General features: G+C 45.4%; 1 protein-coding gene across 7 annotated transcripts in view; it reads left to right on the top strand.

Annotated features, from left to right (window-relative positions):
• Positions 1–9,871: 9,871 nt before the first annotated feature.
• LOC114793508 (RNA binding protein fox-1 homolog 2-like) overlaps positions 9,872–16,276 on the top strand; it is a 31,529-nt gene continuing 25,124 nt past the window's right edge. The window contains exon 1 of one of the 7 annotated variants that reach the window (XR_003750253.1): positions 9,872–11,112. Coding sequence is in view for 6 of the 7 variants with exons in the window: in XM_028985348.1 (XP_028841181.1) it covers positions 10,861–11,112 (252 nt within the window). In the remaining variant the exon portion in view is untranslated. Of the gene's footprint in view, positions 11,113–11,608; positions 11,728–16,276 lie in introns of those variants that run through there. The other 6 variants (XM_028985348.1, XM_028985342.1, XM_028985345.1 and 3 more) reach the window with 6 other exon arrangements.

Raw genomic sequence — 16,276 nt, 5'->3', positions numbered from 1 at the left:
CACCAAAACACTGATAAACTCAACAACAATACACTTCCAGCCTTATGCACCTGATAACATACTGACCATTTTGCAAATCTCTGTTATCTCTGTTTATTTTGCACATGTTTGTCTCGTAGGTTTTGTCTTGTCTTTAGTGTCCTGTTTCAAATATCCAACATATCCACCTACAAGCATCTTACACGATGTTGTCCTGTTTGTCCTGTTCATTGTACAGAAAATGTTTACTTTTCTCTCATGGAGATCTGTACAGTATTTAAGTTGTAGTTTGTATAGTTTAGTGTGTATATACATATTTATACATGTATAGTTTTCTTTCTTTTATGATTGCACTATAGGGGTCTGTGTGAAACATTATTATAACTCTTCATACTTTTGTACTGACAATAAACCAATCTTGAATCTATTCTATTGCAATTTTACTATTTTTACAATAGATTTAATGCTGTATTCAAGATATATGGAATGTTAGCAAATTTTCTGTACATTCAACATGCTAAAATTCCACATGCTTAAAGAGCAAAAATACAATTGCAAAAATACAAATACAACTGAACACGTTTGTTACAGATCATTTTGCTACCTCAACAAATGCAGTTTCAAATTCAAGCAGTGGTAACTCTGCACATTTCTAGTACACATCTAGCACTCTTAATTACTTTATACAGGACGTGTGAGTGCACCAAGTTCAGAATCTGAGACTTGAAAAAGTAAAGAGGAAGGTGCCACAGATCTTGCAGGAGACTTGCCACAAAGAGACATCTCCACCAAATACCATAGTAATAAACCATAAAAAATCTGTTTAGTAACCTAAGTAGTCAACTTACTCCTCTTCTTATCTGGCTCTGGGTCCACCAGTTCCTCCGTCAGGACCCCAAGGCGTTCCCAGACCAGACTGGAGATGTAATTTCTCCAGCGTGTCCTGGGTCGACCCGGGGGCCTCCTGACCAGATGCCCAAACCACCTCAGCTGGCTCCTTTCGATGTGGAGGAGCAGCAGTTCTACTCTGAGCTCATCACCCTTTTTCTAAGGCTGCGCCCCGCCACCCTACGGAGGAAACTCATTTGGGCCGCTTGTATTCGATGTCTCGTTCTTTCAGTCATTACCCAAAGCTCATGACCATAGGTGAGGATTGGGACATAGATCGACCGGTAATTCAAGAGCCTTGGTTTCTGACTCAGCTCCCTCTTCACCACGACAGATCAGTTCAGCTGGCCCAATTCGTTAATCTCCTGCTCCCTTCTTCCCTCACTTGTGAACAAGGCCCTGACATACTTAAACTCATCCACTTGAGGCAGGACCGCTCTTCTGACCCGGGGTTGTCAAGCCACCCTTTTCCAGTCAAGAACCATGGTCTCAGATTTGGAGGTGCTGATCCTCGTCCCTGCCGCTTCACCCTCAGGTGCGAACCTACCCAGCAAGAGCTGAAGGTCAGAGCCTGATGAAGCTAGGAGGACCACATAATCTGCAAAAAGCAGAGACGAGACTGCCACCAAACTCGACACCCTCCACAGCACGGCTGCACCTAGAAATTCTGTCCATATTGGTTATGAACAGAACCAGTGACAAAGGGCAGCCCTGGCAGAGTCCAACCCTCACCGGGAACAGGTCCAAATTACTGCCAGCTATGCGGACCAAACTCATGCTCCTCTGATACAGGACATACTCCTGGAGCACACGGTCCTGGGGACACGGTCATAAGCCTTCTCCAAATCCACAAAACACTTGTGGATTGGTTGGGAAAACTCCCATGACCCCTCCATCACCCCCGCAATGGTAAAGAGCTGGTCCACAGTTCCACGACCAGTACGAAAACCACATTGCTCCTCCTCAATCTGAGATTCAACTATCGACCAGACCCTCCTCTCCAGTACCTTGGAGTAGACCTTTCCAGGAAGGCTGAGGAGGTGATCCCCCTAAAGTTGGAACGCACCGTCTGGTCCTCCTTCTTAAAAACAGGGTCAACCACCCCAGTCTGCCACTACACCGGAAATGCCCCTGATGTCCATGCAATGTTGCAGAGACGTGTCAACCACGACAGTCTTACAACATCCATAGATGTGAGATCTCATCCACCCCTGGGGTTCCGCCACTGTGTAGCTGTTTGACTACCTCAGCAACTTCTGCCCCTGAGATTGGACAGTCCATACCCAGGTATCCCAGCTCTGGTTCCTCCTTGGAACGCGTGCTGGTGGGATTGAGTATTCCTTCCACCACCCGACTGTAGCCCTACTTGATGTCAGCAGCTCCCCATCCCCGCTCCTGAAGCATCTGATTGTTTGCCAGAACCTCTTTGGAGCCGATTGGTAGTCTTTCTCCATGGTCCTTACCGAACACCGACTCCCAATGCCGCACCTCCCAATGCTGCTGCTTCTGGAGACCCACAGACCAGCCATGCCCTCTTGGCCTCCTTCTTCAGCCTGACGGCTCCCCTGACCTCTGGTGTCCACCAATGGGTACAGGGGTTGAAGTGAAGTGATTGTCACACGTGATACACAGCACACAGTGCACACAGTGAAATTTGTCCTCTGCATTTAACTCATCACCTTGAGTGAGCAGTGGGCACTGCTCACTACCACCACCTTGCGACCACAGCTAGCAACAACCGCCTCAATAATTGCAGAGCGGAACAAGGTCCATTCGGACTCAATGTCCCCCACTGCTCTCGGGACGCCGTCAAAGCTCTGCCGGAGGTGGGAATTGAAGACCATCTTGACAGGTTCTTCTGCCGGGTCACAGGTCAGAAGATACGAGTACAAAGTCAATCATCGACCTAGGCTGCTCTGGTAACAAGTGTACCGGCATCCTTATGTTCGAACATGGTGTTCGTTTTGATTTTGCAAAAAGTGAATTTTATATCACCCACTAGGTGATATACTAGGTAGTAGCCTAGTGGGTAACACACTCGCCTATGAACCAGAAGACCCAGGTTCAAATCCCACTTACTACCATTGTGTCCCTGAGCAAGACACTTAACCCTGAGTTGCTCCAGGGGGAGGCTGTCCCTGTAACTACTGATTGTAAGTTGCTCTGGATAAGGGCGTCTGATTTGTAAGTCTGATTTGTAATACATCACTGAAACCTGATTAAAAGCTTTAAACATTGTATCTGAGTATTTGCCTAAAGATCTCTGCTCTGCATTTTTTCTGTTATATGCACAGGAAGCAAAGTGCCTGCTCTGTGTGTGCAAAACATGTCTCTGTTCTGTGAAAATCCACAGGATCATAAGATGAGATGCTGAGCAAAAAAGCGGCGAATACAATGCTTGGTGGTTAACTGGTAGTAGCCTAGTGGGTAACACACTCGCCTGTGAACCAGAAGACCCAGGTTCAAATCCCGCTTAGTACCATTGTGTCCCTGAGCAAGACACTTAACCCTAAGTTGCTCCTGGGGGACTTTCCCCTGTAACTTCTAAGTCGCTCTGGATAAGGGCATCTAATAAATGCTGTAAATGTAAATGGGTCCTGAAAATAAATACCATTTTGTTTGGTTTATTTTATAATCTTTAATGTTTTTTTATGAACAAAGTTTAAAATTTGAGAAGCCTGATTGACTAGCTCATGATCCCCAGTGTTTCAAAATTTAAATCCATGCCCTTCAATATGTCATGTGCGCAAACATCCTTAAAGACCTGGTAACTTTCTTGTTTGTTATTTATATAAATCTTGAGGTCATCTTTGACCCGACACTAGTGAACAATCCACACACTAGAGCCAGTTAAAAAAATAGCGGCATATGAAAGATGTTATATACGTATGTGAGAATTGCGGAATGTCATATTTGGCAGTTTTCCTGATGAGAAGATCTGGACCCATATGACCACATGATTCAAGATTTTTATTTGTCACATGCATAGCAATACCAGTCCAACACACAGTCAAATGCAACCTCAAGCGCAACTGATGTTATCTTACTGTGCATAAATCGAAGTTATAAATTAAGTAATCTAAAACAAAGACAAGACTAGTAAAAAAAAATGCAACAAAATATTCATGTTCAAAGAAAATAAAAGACACAGATATCACTGGTGGCTATGGATACTGATTAAATCCTTTAATATGGTTACAAAATGCAATGATATCTACCCTCCTTTAAAAAGATATCTTATATCTAAATGAATGAAATATTCTTATTAAATACTTTGTTCTTCACATAAATGTGAATGTGCTGACAACAAAATCACACAAAAAGATTTTGATGCTATAGACGGGCGGGCCAGTTCATAGCATCAATGCCTCTGTCTTGCAGGAACTGCTAACACACTCAATCCACATGAGGTCCAGCTTTGTCTTGCATTAGAAGGAACCCAGGGCCATCCGCACTAGCATATGGTCTCACAGTTCATTCTCCTCTTTCTCCTTGGACAAAGGCGGAGGTAGCATCCTGCTGCTGGGTGTTTGCTTTCCTATGGCATCCTCCTGATGTACTGGCCTGTCTCCTGGTAGTGCCTCCATGCTCTGGACACTACACCGACAGCTCGCAATGATGTGCCATCCTGGATGAGCTGCACTACCTGAGCCACTTGTGTGGGGTGTAGACTCCGTCTCATGTTACCACTCTAGTGAAAGCACCACCAGCATTCAAAAGTGACCAAAACATCAGTCAGACAGCATAGGAACTCAGTGGTCTGTGGTCCCCACCTGCAGAACCACGCCTTTATTGGCGATGTCTTGCTATTTGCCTATAATTTCCACCTGTTGTCTATTCCATTTGCACAACAGCATGTGAAACTGATTGTCAGTTGGACAGTTTGATTTCACAGAAGTGTGATTGACTTTGAGTTACATTGTGTGGTTTAAGTGTTCTTTTTATTTTTTTGAGCAGTGTATTTTAAAGCAGGTTTGGCTTTGGCAAAAATTGAATTATATTTTACTTAAAAAAAGAAAAATATCCCACAACAATAGAAAAAAATTAGTAGACTGACATCCTGACATCCTGGGGTAGTGGTGGCCTAGCGGTTAAGGAAGCGGCCCCGTAATCAGAAGGTTGCCGGTTCGAATCCCGAGCCGCCAAGGTGCCATTGAGGTGCCACTGAGCAAAGCACCGTCCCCACACACTGCTCCCCGGGCACCTGTCATGGCTGCCCACTGCTCACTCAGGGTGATGGGTTAAATGCAGAGGACAAATTACACTGTGTGCACCGTGTGCTGTGCTGCTGTGTATCACAAGTGACAATCACTTCACTTTCATCCTTAGGCAATAAACATTATTCTGATTTGATTTGAACTTTTTCTGTTGAATTGCTTTATTGGATGGTTTTGTTTTTGTGTAATGTAACTGCATGTTATTTTACATAGTAAAAGCCTACATGGCCTCTTTAACCACATGTAAAAGAAAAGGTGCATGTTGTCCAATTCCTGTACAACAACACTATTTAACACCACTTATAATCAACTAGGCAAGTGAAAACTCTCTTTACCAAATAAAGAATGTTGACCAAATCAACTAAATAAATACGCTCATTAATAATATTTGTTGACAAAAAAAAACTTTTGGGTACTTATTTATAGTTCTGACTCATTTAGTTGTTCTGCGTATTCCAATAATGCCTCAGTAGGATATTTTAAGGGTTAAGACGAAATCCCAGGATACTGGAGGGGATTCTGAAGTGTTTTAAAATACCAAAGGGTTCAGCATCCTTATGGGGATACAAACTCCTCCTTGGTTCTTGCCATGATGCTTCGGAGTCTTTTGCCTGATTTTAGGTATTGAACGAGTAGAATTTATAGACTAAACTATTGTTTTTTTTCATCACTGCCTTTCTCTTTTTTCCCCCTTGTTTATCCTCTCCTGTTCTTTTTTTTCTTGGGCACCTGACATGAGCAGATATCTGAATTTAAATGCATTTGAAATTTGATGCATGTGCTGTGTTGCTATAGTTCCCCAAAACATTAACAAATGCACAGAAATACACAAACCTCCCAAAAATACCGAACAAACAATATCAACTGTGAAGAACATCAATATCAATATTAAACTCAAAATTGTCCAATCTGGCTATGCTTTTTGTTGTACATTTCCAGAGGTGGAAAGTAAAAAATTACATTTACTCACGTTAATGTAATTGAGTAGTTTTTGTGAGTGATTTAAAACATTTAAAGTTGTTTTTGAAATAGGTCATTTTACTTTTACTCAAATAATTCTCAAACCGTGGACAGCAGCGCCTCACCATGAAACCAGGCATCTCCTCTGCATCCTACAGCCGGCCCAAAAAAAAAACAGCCAATCAAAAGAAATTAAAAAAAGAAAAGTTCTACACAACAGCCAATCAGAAAATAGCAGTATTGTATGAAACACAATGCAACACAACAATCAAATAAAAGGTATCCAGGAATTCTCATCGTTATTCTGCTACTTGTGATGAAAATGATGCCCCGAGCATTCAGAATTTGTTTGACGCAAACGACATATGACAACTTGACTGCTGTTAGAGAAGGTTGGCCAGATAATTGTCAAAGCTGAGTACCTGTAGCCTAAACCTTCACAGCCTGCAGCATGATAGCATGTGGTAATTAGTAGAATAGCCTGTGCATCCGGAATGTATTCATAGTGCATCAATTTTTCCACATTTTGTTATGGTACAGCCTTGTTCCAAAAAGGATAAAAAATCGCATTTTTTCATCAGAATTCTACACACGACAACAAATAATAACAATGTGAAAAAGGCTTATTAAAAATAAAAAAACTGAGAAAACAAATATATATAATTATTCAAAGCCTTTGCTCAATACTTTATCGATGCCGCTTTGGTTGCAGACCCAATCTTTTTTATATGATGCCTCACGCTTGGCACATCTATCCTTTTCACCCATTCCTTTTTGCAGCACCTCTCAAGCTCCATCAGGTTGGATGGGAAGTGTTGGTGCACAGTCATTTTAAGATCCCTCCAGAGATGTTCATTCATATTTAAGTCTGGACTCTGAAGGACATTCACAGGGTTGTCCTGATATATTGGCTGTGTGTTCAGGGTTGATATCCTGCTGAAAGATGAACCATCACCACAGTCTGAGTTCAAGAGTGCTCTGGAGCTGGTTTTCATGCAGGATGTCTTTGTACATTGCTGCAGTCATCTTTCTCTCTATCCTGTCTAGTCTCCCAGTTCCTGCAGCTGAAAAACATCCCAAAGCATGATGCTGCCACCACCATGCTTCACTGTAGGGATGGTTGTTATAAGGAGAAATGTTACATCCCCTTTCTTATGCTTTCTCAGCCCCTAAAAAAGTAACTCCACCAACTGCCATGGCTTCCAGCCATGCAAAGCATTCCAATTACTCAATGATTGGATGTGAAAATTAGCAAAAAACATTTTCACAATGAGGGAACTTTAAGGAGTGGCTTCCATTTGACCACTCTACCATACAGGCCTGATTGGTGGATTGGATGTCCTTCTAGAAGGTTCTCCTCTGACCATTAACTAAGGTCCTTCTCCCCAGATCGCTCAGTTTAGGTGGCCAACCAGCTCTAGGAAGAGTCCTAGTAGTTTTGAGCTTCTTCCACTTACGGAGGCCACTGTTCTCATTGGGACCTTCAAAAGCAGATTTGTGCCTGGAGACAATCCTGCCTTGGAGTTCTATAAACAATTCCTTTCACTTCATGCTTGGTTTGTGCTCTGACATGAATTGTGTATAGTCAAGAGTGTGTCTTTCCAAATCATGTCCAATCAACTGTGGACATAATAAATTTGCCAAAACCTCAAGTAAACTTTTTTTTCTCTATGTCATTATGAGGTGCTGTGTGTAGGATTGTGAGGGAAAAATTAATTCAATCAATTTTGGAATAAGGCTTTATTAAATTAATATTTGTTGGAATAGAATTTATTAAAAAGACTTTATTCTCCCTTTTCAATGTAATGTTGGACCATCCAGTTCAGAATTTTGTTGTCCAGATTTTTTATGGAGTGGTCTGAACATAGTTTGTACATTTATACCACCTAAAAGTAGGATAAACCAACTAGTGCTGTATTGGATTTATGACTAGTCATTTTTTACATCAAGTAAATGAAAGTAACTAAGCATCTTTAATTTTTTTGTTTTACTCTAGTAGATTTGTAGATGTGTACTTTTACTTGAGTAGAATTTAAGCAAAGTAAAGATACTTTTACCAAATTACATTTTTTCAGTACTTTTCAGTCTTAACTGTTGGGTTTAGGTTACTGTTTGTGTTGATGCATTTATAAATTAAATATTAAAATTTTAAATCCAAATTAGTTTTAAATAGTAATGCATTGTAAGCTCTTGGTTTTGTAGTACAGTATAACGGGAACAGCCCCGCACCTCTGTGCATTACAAGGCTCCCTGCAGCACCAGAGAGAAAAGAACGTTTTCGCTCATATTGCTGCATAATTGTAGCATGATGCCCCCTCATGGCCGAATTATGATTTAGTCGTAATCCTGCAATTGTTTGGATCCCATTTAAGGTGGCCCACTATAAACACTCCACTAAAAAAAAACATATTCCAATATAGTTATGATTCATTTTACTTCCGTACTGTATAACAGGAGTCTTGGTTACCTAAAAAGGCCCCGGGGGCAAATTGTCTTGGCTTTTTAAAAAAAGACATATTGCAAGCTGAAAACAGTCTCCTGATTCTTCTCCCATTTGAAACTTTTTTTTTTTTGCTTGTTCCCTCTCTGATCAATACGGTCCCTTTTACGGCTGGTCACATTAACGGTGGGAGTAAAAGGGGAGTGAGATACTGTCCACTTTACTTCAGGTCACAGCTGCAGGTGAAATTGGAAGAGACTGTTATCAGCTCCATCTGCTCACCTCTGGTTCACTGGACAGTAATGGAGGCCACAACGCGAGGCGAAAGTTTGGTAGAGCGGCGGTGCCAGACATCGCTTTTTTTTTTTTTTAACTATTTTTATGTACACAACACTTACAGTACAGGCCAAAAGTTTGGACACACCTTCTCACTCAATGTGTTTTCTTTATTTTCATTACCATTTCCATTGGTAGATTCTCACTGAAGGAATCAAAACTATGAATGAACACATGTGGAGTTATGTACTTAACAAAAAGTGGAGACCTGGCCTCCACAGTCACCGGACCTGAACCCAGTCAAGATGGTTTGGGGTGAGCTGGACCGCAGAGTGAAGGCAAAGGGGCCAACAAGTGCTAAACACCTCTGGGAACTCCTTCAAGACTGTTGGAAAACCATTTCAGGTGACGACCTCTTGAAGCTCATCGAGAGAATGCCAAGAGTGTGCAAAGCAGTAATCAGAGCAAAGAAACTAGAATATAAAACCTGTTTTCAGTTATTTCACCTTTTTTTTGTTAAGTACATAACTCCACATGTGTTCATTCATAGTTTTGATGCCTTCAGTGAGAATCTACCAACGTAAATGGTCATGAAAATAAAGAAAACACATTGAGTGAGAAGGTGCGTCCAAACTTTTGGCCTGTACTGTACGTATTTTTTTTTATATACATATTTATTTGTAAGATATACATTTGATGTTGTGTAAGCAGGGACAAGTGATTTCTAATTTCAACAGCCGGAGCGAGATTCCCGCGTCATGCGCCAGGTGTCGCTGCGACACCAGGACCCGCTCCGAGACGACGGCCGGACGGAACCAGAACCGGTACCGGGCAAAAAAAAAAGACCCGTGATCCCCTCCTCCTCCTCTAAACCTAATTATCCGCGTCCCTACATTTATATGGAAATACGTTGTTTTTTTTTGTGTTTTTTCTAAAGCCGAGTCGTAACCCAGTTTGTAAAATACGATGAATAACATTTTACCTGCGAGTTAGGTCGATTTCGCAAAAAAAGGAAAACACGTGTATTTGCGTCTGAGGAGGAGGAAAAAAAAGAAAGGAGGAGGAGGAGGAGGAGGGCGAAGGGGGGAAAGGAGGGAGGAGAATCGGAGACACACGATAGGGGAGGAAATCGTGCTCCTTCCTCGCCAACACACACGCCGCCCCGACAGATCGGGAGAGAAAGGGACCGATAAGGGAGGAGAGACCGAGGCCGAAAAAAAGACTGCTTTATATTAACATTTTTTTTTTTTTTTTAAATAATCCGGATCGGAGGAGCTCCGTTTCCTCCGCGGGCGAAGGAGACGCCGCTTCTCGCGTCCGTGTGGTGGTTTTTTTTTTTTGTTTTTTTGTTGGCCATTTTTCTCCTCGGGCGCGGAGGTACAGTACCACAACATTAGCGCGGTAGCGGGACGACGAGCCGCCGTTTAGCCAATTAGCCCCCCCGGTTCGAGGTCGTCCGCCTTCGCGACTCCCGTGATCCGTTTTTTTTTATTTTTCTTCCTTCCTTCCTTTTTTTTCCTGCCTTTTTCACCCCCTCGCCCTCCCCTCTCAATGAAATACGCGACGCGGTCTGGGACGAATCCTCCGCGGCTCGCAGCACGGGACGTGGCGCGTCCTTCGGCTAATAAAGCCCCGCGACTCCGGGCGCCGCAGCCCCGCGTTTAACACGACGCCAGCAGCCTGGCCGGCGTGAGGCGTTCCTCCGGCTCTGCCCGAGTAAATACAGCTAGTGGCGTTATAACGCGTTATGCCGAGGCGCCCTTAGTTAGCGCCGCTGCAGTCTCCCCCCCACCCCCGACGCACGGTCCTTTTAATGCGTTAATGACGCCGAGCTCGTACCCCTAATTAACCAAAAAAAAAAAAAAAAAACGAGTCTTTGGCGATATTTGGGATTTTTTTTTTCTCCGCGTTTTCCTTTTTAAGGCTCCATTGTTGGAGGGGAACCCCGGTTTGATTTCGTTCACTGTACAGTGAGGAGGAAGCCGAGACACGAAGCAGACCCCCGTCCTACATCTGGGGGAAGAAGAAGAGGAAGAACCGATAAAAAAAAATCTGTCCAGTTGTAATTAAACAGGCAGCGTGCGGAGCGAGAACTGATCCATGTTAATGTCGACCGACGTCGCATCTATCATGCTGCCCGTGAATCGGGGAATGATGGACCGGGAGCGGGATCTTGACGCCGCGGCAGGACCCCACGCCAGCCCGGCCGGAGGGGCCGCGGCGGTCCGCGGGATGAAGCGGGGCGACCCGGAGCCGGACGCGCAGGCGGCGGTGGCTCTGAGCGAGCTGGCCGGGGCCGAGTGCAAGCGGCCGCGGATAGACGGCGCCGGGACGCCGGGCGACGTCGGACAGGTAAGGAACGCTGCGGGACGGAAAAGGGGGAGAAACGTGGCGCGGGCCTGCGCGGTGGGGGAACAATGGTGACGCGACGTGGGTCCCGCTGCAGTGGCCGCGGGGAAATTACACGCGGCTCCTGATGCAACCGCGGGTCCCGGCGGTGAAATGGCCGCGTCGTGGGCCGGCACGTGTGCGGCTTGGCGGGGCTCTCCGGCCCCGGTGATGTGCCGGAGGGGGGAGGGTCGTCGCGGGAGACACAAAGGACGCGGCCGGCGGTGCGAGCGCGTGGGGGGTTCGTCCGCGTCGACGTCCTCTTTGCATGCCGGGAAGGGGTCACGGTAAAGGTTACGTGCGGATGAGGAGGCCCGGGTCGGCGAGAGCGCTGCCAATCAGCGCCATTGATCGCCGCGGTACAAGAGGTCAGTCTGGAAATTCGCCCGGAGGTGTGATGGGGGGGACAGACGGATGGAGGAGGGGTGGTCCAGGACAGAGGGAAGGACGGATGGAGGGTGTGTGGGAAATGCTGTCGGTGCAATTTTAATGCAGTGTGGCCTGCGACGTAATCAAAACGCACCAACAAATCACAAAACAGCGCAAGTGGTCGGGAGCAGAACGATGGTCCAAATGCAGGTAAATGGGATTAAAGTGAAAGAGTTGATGGCGCGATGGCAAATGATCGTGACATTTGGTGGCAGTAAAAGGGACGGCCTTTTGTTCTCTGCCTGCTGCTATTGTCCCCTGGCCACCCCCGTCTCCCCCCAGAGCCACGTCCCCCCCGCCTTTCACTAATTGACTTCAACACCGTAGATTCTGCCTTCCATGTGACTGAGAGGCTACGCACCCCTCCCCTCCTCACACACACACACACTCATCCACACACAGGCCGCTCTGTCACTCACTCCTCCTCTGCTGTTCCTGTCATTCTCTCCGCATGCCTCCCCTTTTTTGGTACGGGAAGATGCAGTTCTTCGGGCTGTGGCTGTCCCTCTTGAAAGGTCTCCACTATCATACATTAAGGCACGCGCGCACGTCCTGGACTCCAGGCCTTGGTGTATGAGCCTAATAAGCACAGCGCAACGTAATTTAGAGCGATTGGGGGCTCGGGGCTTACTGTGGAAACACTCCACAGATGTTGCAATTGGTTCATTTGCAGGCTTATTTTATTTATTTATTTATTTATTTTTTACATGCAATTGTTGAATCCATAACTATCCTCGCATTTCACGTTGTGAATTTATGTACTAAACGTGTTATTAATGTTTTCTTTGTTTTTAAAATATTGTGTGAATGGCCCTGTAGCCTACTGTGCACTGGTTTATGCTCTGGGTTTTTTTTTTTTTTTTTTTTTTTTTTTTTTTTTACACCCCTTCCTTGAAAGGCACCGGCCTGGTCCTATCTGATGGGCCGTACACTTTGTGCCCACTGTATTTCCTTTCACCCCCAGAGAGCCGATTTGACCGATCATTGGCAGCAAAGAGGCTTTCTGTCACCTTAACAAGATCAAAGCTCATTTGGCCAAGCGGAATTAACCAGGCTGATCGCTTTAAGGGCAGTCGGGATGGAGGGGGGCGGGCGAGAGAGGGAGGAAGGAAGGAAGAAAGAGAGAGGGGGGACCTTCTCAGTGTTTGTCTTAACCATGTCTGCAGTGTAACATTAAGAATGCCAAGTGGATGTTGTGTTTGCTCACAAACTTTGTTGCAGCCTGACAAGAGACTAAAAAGAAAAGGGAACAGACAGAGCAGCCCTCCCCATTCACCCCTCACTCTGTTTAATGATTGGCACTGAACTTTGAGCCAAAAGCGGCATGGTCACCCTTGACCTTTAACCCTCTTGATAAGATTGAAGCTCTCGCGCAGAAGGGAAAATAAAGGTTACTCAATGAGTGCGGATTGAATTGAAAATATATAGCACCCACTAGGCTACTGTAGGGTGTTAGTAGCCTAGTGGGTAACGCACTCGCCTATGAAGACCCAGGTTCAAATCCCACTTACTACCATTGTGTCCCTGAGCAAGACAGGGGGACTGTCCCTGTAACTACTCATTGTAAGTCGCTCTGGATAAGGGAGTCTGGTAAATGCTGTAAATGTAAATGTTCCCGTGTAAACACCCCCTGCCCGGACATCCTCAGTGCCCTCAAACTGTCATCCTTTCTCTTGTCTACAACCGGACAGTCCCACACCCCAGCCGCTCCTCATGTACACAACTCCACCCCCAAAATCCCACGGTCAGCCTGCCCACCCCCCATAAACTGGATCTCCCGCATGTTTACGTTTACCAGACGCCCTTATCGAGAGCGACTTGCAATCAGTAGTTAGAGGGACAGTCCCGCTGGAGCAGCTCAGGGCGAAGTGTCTTACTACCATTGTGTCGGGGTAGTAGCCTAGCGGGTAACACACTTGCCTATGAACCAGAAGACCCGGGTTCGAATCCCACTGACTACCATTGTGTCCCTGAGCAAGACACTTAACCCTAAGTTGCTCCAGGGAGACTGTCCCTGTAACTACTGATTGTAAGTCGCTTTGGATAAGGGCGTCTGATAAGTGCTGTAAATGTAGTTAGTGGGATTTGAACGAGGGTCTTCTGGTTCATAGGCCAGTGTGTTACCCACTAGGCCGGTACCCCCCTATTTGGAGAATTTCTTGCAGTTTGCCTGCTGTTGTATATGTTTGTAATAAAAAATCCACTTCATGAGCTGCTTATACTGTTCTGGCCAGAACATATCTTACATTTTTTAGAACTGTAGCACGGTTTGAGATCCTTTACTTTACTTGGCAGGCGCTTTTATCCAAAGCGAATTATCCAGCAATTCTCATTCGGTTTCTATAGTTTTTTTTTTTAGTTGCGAAACTAAGAGCCCCGATAAGGCCTAACTTGTCGGGCAAAGAGATCCACTGGATCCTCTCATGTTGACCTAATTCCTTTCGTGTTGATGGCTGGCTCTTTACCCCTCCCTCGACGCTCCCTCCCTCAACACTCTCTCACTTTTCACTTAAAATAGAAAGTAAGGAGAGGGGAAAGAACTGAGCAACACCCGTTTTTTTTTTTTTTTTCTTCTCCTCCTTTCAGACTTTCTGTAAACTGAACGTCTGTTCTCTCCGGCCTCCTGCAACTGTAACGTGTGTGAGTGACCCTGATGGTGTGACAGTTGACACCCTATTGTGCTGCAGCCATTAAACATTCCTGCCTGCCGTCTCTTTCTTTCTTTTGTATGGTGAGCCGTGTTGGATGTGGTGACGGTGTTTTTAAGAGCAGTAGGCCATCTGGTAACATACACCAAACCGTCATGGGGCCATATGGCTAACAGCTTGACTGCTTATGGTTTTTTATGGAGTTTGAGTTGGAGTTCGTGTGTGTGTGTGTTTGCAGACAGTTCGAAACCCCATTTTCCCACCCTTTAAGGGAATCTAAGACACATGGCGTTCCTCCGTTATGAGTCAATGTCCCCCCCCTTTCCTCACCCTTTCTTTTAAAAACTCGCCTGTAACTTTTTTTGGTCTCTTGTCTTTCTCTCCTTTCCCATCCCTGCTCAACGTTTTTTCCCCTCTCTCGCAGCTCTGTTATTCCCTCTTCTCCATCCCCCACTCCTTCATCTCCCAGCAGATTGAATCCAGATGTTGCTGAATTCTTTCTCTTGCCCCACCCCCCTCCGTCTCCCGTGCTCAGACCTAACTTCTCTGTTTATCGCCCAGTCCAAGCAGTAGTATATTTTACCTCCAGAATATATATTTTTTTTTTTAGGGGTGAGGGGGTTTCCGAGGCGTCTGACGCATCGTCCCGTGTGAGTGGTTACTGGTGTTGTCAGAGCTCTGTTTGGCCTTGAGAGCGTTCTTCATGCTGCGAGTGTCAGGAGATGCAGTCTCTTTCACAGCGAGCCTGGTCCCCAGCCTCAAGCGTCCATCTGACAGATTGGATCCGCGGACTGGCTTTTGGTGGAACCTGAAGTTTGACTTCTTCGTCTTGCCTTGTGCTTCGTTTCTTTTCTTTCCTTTTTTCTTACCCCTTGCTCGGAGTAGTGCGTCCCTGCAGGGGATGAGGCATGAGAGGGAAATTGGTTCCAGATGAAACAGGAAGTGTGGAGAGGGAGACAAAGAGAGGGCTGTTTGTGAGCGGCCGGAGAGGCTGGACGCTGCAGGGGAGAGGATCATCTCCCTCTCCTGTCATGGCACTGGGCTGCAGGATTGAAATATAGTGTTGCGCCCACTCTGCCGCATTCGAGCCCGTAGTCCTCCTGTTTCGCTCTGCCGTGAACTTGGTTTGAAATAAAAATGTCCTTTATTCTCCCTCTGCCCCTCTCTCTTTACCACCCCCCCGTCTCCTGATTAAACACTAAACTCATTTACAGAATATTGTCATGTGGTCAGCCAGTAGTCGGTACGCGGCCGTTTTTTTTATTATTTATTCTAACGATCGCAGTGTGTGCGTCTCTGTTTATCCGTCGGGACATGCCTGTTTCCATAATTGGTAGGAAAAACACATCGAGATGAAAACGGACTTTATTGTACCAAATTAAAAGCGTGAACAGGCCTGTGTTGTTGCATTGATGTGGCAGCCGGTTACTGGGGCCACCAGACATTGCTTTAGCAATGTAAGAATGTGGCCTTTTTCATTCTGCCAGTTTTGATCCTTAAAATATTCAGAGAGTAACTGCATATGCAGGTACAAAGCTAGGTAAAGCTGGGTGATTTACTTACTTTGGCTTTAAGTGGTTTCTAGACGGCTAGCTGCAACATTTTAAATGTTTAATGTTCATCAGTCTGGCGTGCTAGCTAGAGCTCATCAGCTACTGCAGTATTTATTTACACCATGGCAATTTGTGGGAACAGAAGTGGATTTGAGTCACCTGACTTGACATTCATATGCTAGGCAGATCCGTATATAGCCCCCCTCAGAAAGGAAACCCACCTGGGGTAGCAGGCAGCTAACCGTAAAGTCCGTCTTCTCCTGGACATCTGTGCATTCAATTAACTGCTAACCTCTTCACCTCTGTGGGTGCTTCAGACGTCCCTGCTTCTTTTGCTCTGATGGTCTGCATGGTGTTCTTTGTCCCTATCTTTTTTTTTTTTTTCTGTGTTTCTGTGCTAATTGAGGCGACTTGTGTGTTTCTACCAGTTTACACTTTTATCTCTAGTCCCCTTAATCCAACGGAGCAGCCTGGCACAGGAAACGACTTTGTGTCTGC

Source organism: Denticeps clupeoides, chromosome 7 (genome assembly GCF_900700375.1).
Source record: "Denticeps clupeoides chromosome 7, fDenClu1.1, whole genome shotgun sequence".
NCBI lineage: Eukaryota > Metazoa > Chordata > Actinopteri > Clupeiformes > Denticipitidae > Denticeps > Denticeps clupeoides.
Note: the sequence above shows the minus strand (reverse complement) of the source record. Positions and strands in the feature narration are given on the sequence as shown.